Below are 12,500 nucleotides of genomic sequence, written 5' to 3'. Positions count from 1 at the left end.
TCTTCAGAGCTTTAAAGTCCCCCTGAAATCTGAATTCAAGCTTTTTGTGGTTTTTAACACTTAGTGATGCTCAGTACCTGAGGTAATGATTGTCATTTTCATTCATTTTATTTTTCTGACCAATCAAATGCTCTTGACTATCTGACAGGCCCCGCCCCCTTCTTCTCATTTGCTTTTCATTTGATGTGTTTGAGCTCGACCACTCTCACTAGCAGGGCTGTGATAAAATAGAACGCTATTGGCTGTTTATGTAAAAAGGGGAGGAGCTACACTATGCTCGCGCTTCTATTTACATTTTAGTTGATATTACGTCAGATAACAGATAACATTGCATAGAAATACACATTTTAAAGCACTTCATGGGATCTTTAAGGACATAGATGTGATTTAGAACAACAACTCTTACTGTTTGAGCTGAGATATAAACAAAACGCTATTGGCTATTTTTTATAAGGGGAGGGGCTACAATATGCCCCGCCCAAAGAGTCATGTTTCAGTCGAAAATACGTCACATATCGAACAAAGCTGTGCATTATAAGTCACTTCAGCAGACATTCAAAGCTTGTTTTCTTTTTATTTTCTTTTTTTTTTAAATCTCATACTGCCGTTCTGGAAGTTCAGTCATGTTTTTGCGGTTTACATTACAGCTCCTGACGGTCTGCAGTGAATTACCAACCACACACACTCTCTCTGAGTCACAGCCTTCGTGACTTCAGACAGTAAAAAGGAAACGCAGGGACAAAAGGAAAGATTTTATAAGCACAAAACATGCGAGCGTGATGTTTTCTGAAACCCCCGGTGAAGGTTGAGCTCGAGCGCTTCTGTTTGTTCAGGATGAGGAGAAAAAAACAACGTCTCCTGTGTCTTTTAAACTTTTCAGGTCCTCTTAGGAGACGGCGGAGCTGCATAAACTGCTTCAAAGCTGCATTCGCTTACTTTCTTTCTGAAAGTTTTATGTCTAAACATTTATATTTTCTTTGGTCTCAAATGATGTCAGTGGCCTAGATAAAGCTGTGCGGGTTTTATCTGGAAACGTCTCGGCGCATGACACTTTAAGAGGAATAAATTAATAAATCATGGATAGGAAATGCAAATACAGTGTATTTCTACAATAATAACCCATTTGCTCATGAATATTCCTGGAATGCATCAGAAACACTACATCCCCCATGATGCTGTGCAAAAATTCCACCAATCAGAGATCTTTAGCTCCGCCCACTCCCATCAAGCACATGGCATAATAGTTTCTTTACAGTCCTGTTTTTGCTGTAATGTCCTTCTTATTTGTTTGTTCATATATAAGAACACTATTCATTTCTCTCTCTCTCTCTCCCTCTACAGTACGCTCAGTCCAGATTTGGATATGGATATGGATATGTTTCAGAGGGAAGGCTTTGGCCGGCAAAGCATGTCAGAAAAGCGGACCAAACAATACAGCGACCCTACTCAACTGGACATCATCCAGAGTCGCAAGTCCAAGAGTATGGATTTAGGTAACAATCACACATACACAACTTCCTGTCCACTGCCCCACCCCTTTCTGTCCCCTGCACTGCCCTTCATGTTCCTCTGCAGTCTAGCAAGTGTGGTTTGTCAGCTGGGCTGCGCATGCAAGCATTGAGGTGGCATTAAAGTTAACAGGATTATGCAGAATCAACATGCAAAGGGTGTTTAGGACAGATTATTTGCTCCCACTTTATATTAAGCGTCCTTAACTACTGTGTACTTGCATCAAAAAATAAATACAATGCACTTAGCGTGTTGAAATTGTATTGCAGAACGCTTCTGCTGCTCTTGAGTTGGGATACAGGTCAGGTTATGCGCAGCATTGGTGGTATTGGTAGGTTTAAGGAAGGGTTAAGGTCAGAGATTGAGTTAGACTTTGTCATTGTCCGTCATTTTGACGGAGAGGGTTGTAAAAATTCCGTCATAACCTATTATTGACTGTCAATTAATTAGCATATTTTCTAATCGCTTTTTTTATTCATATTTTAATAATGAACTTGCACGGCGAGCATATAGGCTAAATTATTAATTTATTTATTTGACAAGTGAACAAAAACTCATATCTGCCTTAACTCATATCTTCCTCCTGCGTCGACCTGAACTGGGTGCTTGCTGTGCGTAATCAAACGCATCAAGAGAGACTGATGCCGAGGCGGTTGTCATTATATTCTGTGTCTTTGCCTCTGAAAGTCGACTTCTCCTGACAGTTTTAAATTTGTTCTGGAGGCTGAAGCCGCGTTCTGCTGCCACACTGGAGAGTCCTTGCCACAAGCGGCTCGGACTCTACAGACAGACTCGGGCCAGATATGGTTAACAGGAATCGGGACAGTGGTTTACAGCCGCATCACAAAGGCATGTGCGGGAGCGAGCTGCGGGCCATACTCGGCCTGGATAACACTCGCCGATGCCGAGCCGGAGCCGGAGGCGCCGAAGGGCAGCCTAGCTCGGGCCGATTACGACCTGCTATCTGGGTAGCACCACTTCAGACCACGTTTTGTAGTTAAAAAACATTTCTCCTAAGGAAGCGATCAGAAGTTTGCTGGATTTTCTGAATGTGGGATTTCGTGGTCTTGCAAGCACTCGTTTCACCGGGAAAAATACTGCAGCACACGCTCCTTCAGCACCAGGGGCGCGGCTTCACCCCTCTGTGTTCGGTAGTGCATGGTGCTCACAACGCACTCCAAAGCACCCGACCTCCTTGTTACCGCTTGGTTGGCCCGTAAAAACAGCTGTCAGCGACTGAGGATTTTTTATATTTGTTCTTCATCGTCTACTGCATCACGTCCTCTTTTTCACCTTCATTATTAATATAGCAACTATTTGGCTGTTTAAAGAAACTTCTCACACTCAGCTGCGGTGAGATTTTTCCAACTGTACGTAGCGCAGCGGTGACAAAGAGGAGACAAAACAAGGGCAGTCGCCATCAGCTGGACAGGAGTGGGAATTACAGCTACAAATTACAATAGATCCCCCTCAGCATAATCCATCAAAATGACGGATCACCTCCAGATTTTTCCGTCACTGATGAAAAAAATCCGTCAATGATGGAAAATATTCGGTTAACGCGACCTCTGGTTAAGGTATAAGGCAGTGGTCACCAAACTTGTTCCTGGAGGGCCGGTGCCCTGCAGATTTTAGCTCCAACCCTAATCAAACACACCTGATCAAGCTAATCAAGGTCTTACTAGGTATACTTGAAACATCCAGGCAGGTGTGTGGAGGCAAGTTGGAGCTAAACCCTCCAGGGACACTGGCCCTCCAGGACCAGGATTGGTGACCCCTGGTATAAGGGATGGTCAACAGTATAATAACAAATGTAATTACAGAAATTAATTACAGACGTAATCACATACAGGTATTTAATCAAGCGTAAGTACAATGTAAGAACATGTATCTACACAATAAGTACATTGTAACAAATTATTAAGGCCACCGTGCCGCCTCTTATGCCGCCTCTGCCATTTATGACTTCTAGTCCTTTCTCCAATAGGTGGCTGAATCAGAAGCTCTAAAACAATCGCAAAACCGAGAGCACTCAATATGTGGTCAATATGAGCGGGTGTTTGAGCTCTCCTGGGTGGTGACCGTGTGTTTCAGTGTTTTTGGGCCTGAAGGACAGGTCAGGGTCATTAAGAGCATGAAGCAGCACTCGCCGGCTCTCTCGCGGGACTCTGAGCGTCTGCCGCATGACCGCATGCCTAATCAGAGGAGATAAAACACTCTTTCATCCTCCTGTCTTTGTCCTCATCCACATCAGAGCGCCGTCTCCTGAGAGAAGAGTCACTTTTAGACCCCAAACTCCAGACGCTTCACACTCCTGCAGCAACAGGCCAACATACTGAACTTCAGGGGATAGTTCACTCAAAATATGAACGTTTACTTACTGTTTAGTCACCCTGACGTGGTTATAAAGTTTGTTCCTTCTGTTGAACACAAAAGATCATTTGAAGAAAGCTGAAAACCTGTAACCTTTGACTTCAATAGCAGTAAAAAAACAATGGTTCAGGTTTCCAGATTTCATTTAGATTAAATTGAATATTTTTGTATTTTATTTATAAAATATTTTGTGTTCAGCAGAAGAAAGAAGCTCAAAGGTTTGCAACAAGTAAAGGAGGAGTAAATGATGACAATAGTTTAATTTTTGGGTGAACTATCTCTTCACAAAACTGGAGAAAAACAGGACAGGAAAAGTCTTTAGCAGCTTTAATAATTTTAAACCGAGTTAAGATTAAAATGGTGTGAAATTGAGGCGCATATAAATCCATACTTATCACCGTAACCATAAGCATGACTGCAAAAACTATTTGAACATTAAACTGCACCTAAATATGCGTGTAAATGTCACTGGATTATAGCAAAAAATCCAGACAATTTACATCTACAAAAATGTAAGGTTGTTGATGTTTTAATGTTTTAAACAGCACATATTTGAAATGTTGCAAGTTTAGTAAATGTCTTTCGCAAGAGGCATTTTAGATCTTTTTAGACTTTTTAAAAGGTATTTTATTTATTTTTGAAACAACTGAAGAACTATAAAATATATTTATAGAATTTATGAAATTTTAAAAGGTAAAAAATATGATGTAAATAGCATATTTATGGATATTTGTAGTAATTAATAAATGTGTATTATGTTTCCAACTTTTATGATGATGATTATTATTATTATTATTATTAGTATTATTATTATTATTATTATTAGTCGTATTATTATTATTATTAGTAGTATTATTAGTATTATTGATTTTATTATTATTTTTATTATTGTTATTATTATTTTTATTATTATTATTATTATTATTATTATTATTGTTGTTGTTGTTTTTTATTATTATTATTATTATTGTTGTTATTATTATTGATTTTATTATTATTATTATTATTTTTATTATTATTATTATTATTATTATTGTTATTATTATTGTCATTGTTATTGTTATTATTATTATTATTGTTATTATTATTATTATTATTATTATTACTTATGGGAGTACCAAAACATCTTAAAGGAGATTCTTTAAGTTAATGGGCCCTATCATACACAAAACACACCCAGAACTCATTAAGAGAATAAGCACAACCCTGTTAGACCATGCACAGGGACGCAGAACATATTTTTCTGTCCCTACAATTGCAAAAGTGGATTCAGACATGCCTTTAATGCCTTTGCGTCATGTGCTTTAGACTTATGAGCCTAGTTTGTTAAAATAGAGCCCAATGTTTTTTTTTTTTTTTTTTTTTGTTACATGAATGTAATCTTGTTGTGCAAAATTGTTACTGATCTCAAACTTGATATATTGCTTTCTTTCTATATATCTTTCTTTTAATAGATATAAGTTGGTAATGAAAAATGAAAAATGTACTGACTTTAACAAAATAACTTTGGCTGGTAGTTGAAGAAATGAGCTTACATTTTCTCACAGTCTTCCAGAATAAAGTGTCACCTTTTTTTTAAAGTCCATTTAGAGCAGGACAGAAGTGCTTCGACATCACTGGCCATTTCCAGTCCTCTCTGCTCATTAGAAGCACATTTCAATTGCACCAAATCTCTTGTGCTTTGTTCTTATGAGCCATTTCCTTCAAATGCCATTTGGTCTAATGCCGGAGTATATATTTTTGCTCCTCTCAGGCTTTTAGAACAATACAATCTGCAGCAACAGTTTAAAAACACATTTGAGAGCCGACATGGGGAAAATTACAAGAAGGAAAGAAAGAAAAAAAAGGAGATCAGACTGGATGGTGTGATTCCTACTCTAAAGATAGAGAGGGAATCGGTTACACCTGCTTTATGAAGCTAAACCGGACAGCTCAGGCTTAGTGGAAATATATTTCTCAGAATACATGTTTGCAAAAGGTAAAATCCCCTATACATTTATATTAGATGTCACCTATGCTGTTGTTGTATATGGATATGTATTATCCACCCTCCCTGTTAAATTTGAACTACTCCATGTTCTGAAACACAGCTCATCTCCTGCTTTCACTTTGGAGGGAGCGATTCGCTGGTGAATGAATCTCTGTTATGAATGATTCGTTTGAAGCATTGATATCCCTGCATCTCAATGTGCACAGCCACCTTTCTGAGGTAATGGTAACGTTTGTAATGTTCAATAATTTAGGGTGGACAGTGCGCACATTGAGGCGTAGACACTGTCATGTTATCAGGCACCCTTATAAGTTACTTTAGAACCTAGTTGGTACTTCAAATAACTGATAATAATATAAGTTTTTGGCATTTCTGCGTCTTGTCATATTTTATCTACATTGCTTGCTAATTTTATTCAACAAAACTAAAGTAAGCCTAGAATTTGGTGCTACATTATCTCATGGTCAATGCAGTAATGAAATTGAAATCTTATCTATGAAATGTTCTGCCTTTGTTTGCTATGTTTGCTTGTTACTCCACCCATATGCACAGCAAAAGTCTCTTAAGCATCTTAGGATTGGCTTTAGTCTTGACTAGTGCAGTTGAATGGCTTTTGTCATGGGGAGCCCTGTACAAATATGGTGGCGGTATTGACACATGCTCGGGGTCGTATGCCATATTTAATGTATTTATCTATGGTGAAATACAATGTGCCGGGTACGTTTTATTGCACATTTTAGATGACAAATCCACAAGGGGGCACTGTCTACAGTTTAATAAAACTGTGTGGACTTTTATTGATATTTTAAAAGTTGGAGGTAACATAATAAATTGTAAAATAATAGAAAATTTGCTGGCAGTTTGTTACAAGGTTTTTTTTAGCGTAATATACAGCCCCAACCCAGACAGTATATCACTTTTAACTATTAAAAAAAGGTTTAGAAAAGTCCCTTTTTTTAACTTTTCAAGGTTAAACGTTATTGGAAGGGAGATAAAATTCCCATAATGCGATTCAAAAACAGAAATAAATAAGAGAAAAATAAAAACATGAATCATAAAATATGGAAAATTGTAGGATATTTTGTACAGTGTGATGAATATAGAAAGGACACAGAGTCCATGTCATTTTTCAGCCTGTCATATAACACAAAGCACAAATATGCTCTTAACAAAATCCATCTAAACTGTTTTTCAATGAAACCGGAGTGATTTTGCATCTGCAGTGAAGTGAATTTTATGCATGAATTAAGTGTGTAAACCAAAATGTCTCATAAAGCGTCTTATTATACATGAATAGTACGATTGGTGTGAAAACCCCCATTTGAGTACTGTTGTTGTGCTTCTGTACACATCCTTCAGAAGCCGACACTTGTCATACAGGGGTTCGTTTCCCAAACAACGACATAACTCGCGACTTGACTATCATAGTACGATGTATCGTTTGTTAAAAGAACGATGTGGTGACAAGTGTTTCCCAAAACCGTAGTTTCTCTGTCGCAGATCTATCATTGGAACCACGTTAGTTATAATGTACAACACCCATAATGACGCTCTAAACAGAGTGGAGTAACTACTTTAGAGAAAACCCTCATCATTTCTATGTGCAAATAAATTTTGGTAAAAACATGCACTCGCTTTCCATATTAAATTAAAAATATATGAAAATGGCACATATAGGGCCTGTGTTTCTTTTACAAATATTATTGAGAACATTACATATTCTATTCTAAAACATAAAATCACTTACAAAAAGCTAACACGTATACTAATCTCATATATAAATCATATAAATAAATAAATAAATAAATAAATAAATAATGAGGCTATTTATTAAGAAATTAAAATTAATATTTATTATTTATTAAGCATTAAAAAATACTTTAATATTAATGATATTAATTATGATGATGATAATTATTATTATTAATATTATTATTATTATTATTATTATTATTATCATCAAGTAGGGTATTGTTTATTTATTTGAGGTGTATTTGCAAGCATACAAATTAGCGACAGTTTTGGCTTACGATGGTTTTCGGAAATGTGCCCTAGATCAGTTAGCAAAACACTGAGCTAAACTCTTCCCTAAACCCAACCAATAGTGTTTTCAAAACCAAATTTAAGAGAAAAGTGCACCGTGACCACATAGTTTTACCTTGATTTTACATTAATTGTAACTGTGCAAAAAGTTGTTAATATGGAGATAGATAGGTGACACAAATGTGACACCATAAACAGCATTAAGTTATTTTGTGGGATTTATTAGGTTTCGTGCAAAGATACTCCTTTATTTGTCAATAAAATGCCCCTGTAAGTATCAATAGTGTGAAAAGGAACAAAGTAGTTGTCGTCTCACTGCCCCCTAGTGTTCACTCTCCTCCAAACTGCAGTCAAGCTTATGCTAAAGTTAATTTTTAATACACAAATACACTTCATTAAACATACACATAGACATCACATATATACTATATAACTGTAGGTTAACTATGCTTGTATAATAACAACCTTAACTGTTAAAAGCTATTAGCTACTAGTTAATTTTAGTAACTAATTCAGTTATGGAAACTAATAACCGTAACTTTTCTGAATTAAATTTCTGTAATGCAATAATAAAGCTGCCTTGAAACAATAATTAGTGTGAGAAGCGCTGTACAAATAAACTTGAATTTACAGTTTCACAGACATGTAGACTGAAGCACATACTTCTAATGAGCCTGTGTTGAAACTGAACTCAATATAGCCGGTCTGTGCTTTTAAATGTGAGCGATCACCTTTTGCATGATAATACTCTCAGATCTGTCTTTGTGTGTGTGCGTGTGTGTGTGTGTGTGTGTCTGATCTGCATGCCTCTCGCTTCTGGCCTTTTGCAAATGTCAGCTAACATCTGTACTGGCATGAATTGGTGCACGGCTCTGGTAATGGTGGACTGCATGGCGGATTGTCTTCAATTAATCAATCACACTTGTTTCTGCCTTTCTAACAGTAGCCGATGAGTTTAACCTCACTCGCCGCACAGACGGAACTGAAGGTAAGGCCACCGGTCAGGGACACACACTCCATACTAACCTCAATTCACACTGTAAAACACACAGACTCTGGAGATCTGGTGCAAGAGCTGGGTGTAGCTAACACCAATGCTGTATATACGTCACTGTAAAGGAGATTGTGTACTAATATTTAGTGTCGTCCTAGCATGCAATGTGAGGATAGCTAACTAATTTAGGATGGAAGAAGGTTGGCAATTTTTTGTGTTTTAGACTGTGAGTATTAAGAAACATAATTTCTGTTGTTAGCGTAGCAACATGCTAATTGCAAAATCAAGTCTGTTTATTAGCAGTGGGGAAAAAGTTTTGGCAATTTGTTTGTGTGCCTCATGCCAATGCTAAGTCTTAGGGCTCTATATTGACGGTCCATGCGCAGAGCGCAAAGCGCAGGGTGCAAACGCTTTCAGGGTGTGTCAGAACGCATTTTTGCTAATTTACGGATGGGAAAATGAGCTTTGCGCTGTGGCGCATGGTCTAAAAGGGTTGAGTTTATTTTCTTAATGAGTTATAGGTGTGTTTTAAGAATAAATCCATAAGAGTCTCATCTTCCATTCCCTTTAAGAGCCAGCTGCGTCGCGCCATAAGTGCATTCGCTATTCACAGGACGCAAAGTTAGTCTAAGTGGAAAAAATTAGCATTTCACAAGCAAACAGTTAACAGTTTTATAACAGAAAACTGTTAAACAGAGCATCTACTGCGTGAGAATGAGAGATAATGGATCTACTTTCACTTTCGCTCTTGGATAGGGAAACCTTTACACACAGACATCAATTAGCCTATAAATAATTAATTTTGTTTGTTAAGCGCAAATATTCGTTTCAAAGCTATTTCTAAATTCAGTTCTAATTTCCAGCAAACGAATAAATGAACAATAATGACCAAGTGTGCTCAAAATACTGAGTTATTTCCGAATACACCTGCCATGCCCCATATGGTCTAAAACCTGACAGGTGGACAAATCTAAGCTTGTTTTTAATAAAACAAATATAAATATGGATATAATAAATAACACTGCTAATAATAATAACATTAAACAAAAGCAAATTGTTATGAATGAACTGAAAAAGCCTCCCGAGATGAAGAAGACATAAAAGCAGTGATTTTTCATATTTATGTAGGCTAGAAGATAATATGTTTTGTAATATTTTAATCCTTTATATTTATATCCTGTATCTATTCTTATTATATCCTATATATATCCTTAATATTAAATTTTTTTCATATGTAAAGATATTTGCCTATTGCTCTCTGGTGTGTATTAAGCAGTGTGTAAGCGAGGTGCAACTCTGCGCTGGAGTTTAGACCGGGTTAGTTTTGGTCTAATGAAAAATCTATTATAGTTTCTCAGAATAGCAACGCGCCAGCGGTCCGCCTCAGAACGCCTCCCTTTTTAGATCAGAACGCCTATGGGCACACAAATGAGCGCTAATGCATTTGCTATTTAAACATCGTAGCGCAACGCCTCAAAACCACTCTTTTCAAGCTGAAACTACCAAAAGACTACTGCGCCGCTTCTTGCGTCACACTGCGCCGGGTGTATGATAGGGCCCTGAGAATCAATCGGGAAATGTTGACTATATTTATGATAATATTGACTAGTGTACATTAATATATAATACAATATTCTTATTCTTATTGAGAATGCTAATGAACTGTTATAATCGAGTCAACTGAGAAATACAGCAATTAAACAGTAAACAAAGTTACCACATTATTAAAAATCTACATTGTTGTTTGGCTTTAAGTTAACAACATACTCTACTGTCAAGGAAAATGCAGGTGACAGTTACGTTTTAATCTGACTAAAAACGGACAAACTTTTATATATTTTATTTTTAGGAACATGTTAACATCAAGCTCTGACAACCACATGAGATTAATATAGATAACAGTTTAGTTTCATTATATATATATATATATATAGTTAACGAGTGCGTTAACAGTGACTCAGTGATTAGCACTCTCGCCCCACAGCAAGAAGGTCATTGGTTCAAGTCCTGGCTGAATCAGTTGGCATTTCTCTGTGGAGTTTGGATGTTCTCCCCATGTTGGCGTGCTCCGGTTTCCCCCACAGTCCAAACACATTCGCTATAGGTGAATTGATGAACTAAATTGTCTGCAGTGTAAGAGTGTCTGTGAATGAAAGTGTAGGTGTTTCCCAATACTGGGTTGCAGCTGGAAGGACATCCGATGTGTAAAACATATGCTGGAATAGATGGCGATTCATTCCGCTGTGGCGACCCCTGAGGAAAAAAGGGACTAAGGAAAATGAATAAATGAATGAATTTGATCCAAAGGGTGGCATGTGGCTCAATGGTTAGTACTGTCACCTCACAGCAAGAAGGTCGCAGGTTCGAGTCCCAGCTGAATCAGTTGTTTCTGTGTGGAGTTTGCATGTTCTCCCTGTGTTGGCGAGGGTTTCCTCCAGGTGCTCCAGTTTTCTACACAGTCTAAACACATGCGCTATAGGGGAATTGTATAAACTAAATTGGCCGTATTGTATAGTGTTTGTGAAGGTGAGAGTGTATGGATGTTTCCCAGTACTGGGTTGAGACTGGAAGGGCATTCTCAGTGTAAAACGTATGCTGGAATAGTTGGTGGTTCATTCTGCTGTGGCAACCCCTGATAAATAAAGGACTAAGCCGTTTGTTTGTTGTTTGTTTGTTTTACAGTGTAATCATTTCCCTCTTAACCAATCAGTGCAGTCAAAGCAGACTAAAGTGCTTAAAGTAGTACATACGTACATATGCATGAAACAAGTCTGAATTGTTTCAACCCAGATGTGTAAAATATGAACAGATCCACTGACGGTCTTCATTAAGAGGGATTGAGGGAAGTCGGTTTGATGACTGAGCAGAAATACAGCATGACTGGGCAGGTTTTGAGCACCATTACGTCGGTGAAAGTGTAATGAGTGATCAGAGTAAATTAGCAGGACGTCCTCTGCTCGAGTACTGATTCAGACCTGAAGGAATGGAGGATCTGTAACCCTGAGACTCCTGCAAATCTCCTGGACAGCGCAGGACGAAGCTATTTTAAGCCCAATAACCCTTTTAACTCCATGCGGAAAATTGCTGAATAAATTATGTGCGATGGATCGTGCTTTCATACGCAGATGCTGGCCTTGAGAATCCCTCATGAAAACTTTGCTGATCATCATAACTTTGGCACGGGTGTCTGAATCAACCAGTGTTGCTTTATTAATAGTTCATTCATTTTCCTTTTGCTTAGATCTCTTATTCATCAGAGGTCGTCACAGTGGAATGAACCGCTAACTTATCCAGCATATGTTTTACACAGCAGATGCCCTTCAAGCTGCAACCCAGCACTGGGAAACATCTATACACACTCATTCACACTCAAACACTATGGTTAATTTAGTTTACCCAATTCGGAAACCTGTGGAGAACATACAAACTCCACACAGAAATGCCAACTGACCCAGCCGAGACTCGAACCAGCAACCTTCTTGCTGTGAGGTGACAGTGCTAACCACTGCTGCCCTATATAAATAATAATAATAATAAATATTTTTTTATTTGATGTATTTATATATATATTTCCTTGGCTCAGAGCTGAAA

General features: G+C 37.6%; 1 protein-coding gene across 9 annotated transcripts in view; it reads left to right on the top strand.

Moving 5' to 3' along the window:
• pard3aa (par-3 family cell polarity regulator alpha, a) overlaps positions 1 to 12,500 on the top strand; it is a 647,780-nt gene that overhangs the window by 415,818 nt on the left and 219,462 nt on the right. For 6 of the 9 annotated variants that reach the window (XR_015524636.1, XR_015524633.1, XR_015524635.1 and 3 more), the window contains exon 17: positions 1,342 to 1,493. Coding sequence is in view for 4 of the 9 variants with exons in the window: in XM_087309010.1 (XP_087165136.1) it covers positions 1,342 to 1,493 (152 nt within the window). In the remaining 5 variants the exon portion in view is untranslated. Of the gene's footprint in view, positions 1 to 1,341; positions 1,494 to 8,858; positions 8,904 to 12,500 lie in introns of all 9 variants that reach the window. The other 3 variants (XR_015524632.1, XM_087309009.1, XM_087309011.1) reach the window with 1 other exon arrangement.

Source organism: Danio rerio, chromosome 24 (genome assembly GCF_052040795.2).
Source record: "Danio rerio strain M-AB ecotype USA chromosome 24, GRCz13ab, whole genome shotgun sequence".
Classification (NCBI taxonomy): Eukaryota; Metazoa; Chordata; class Actinopteri; order Cypriniformes; family Danionidae; genus Danio; species Danio rerio.
This window is presented reverse-complemented; position numbering and strand designations above follow the sequence as displayed.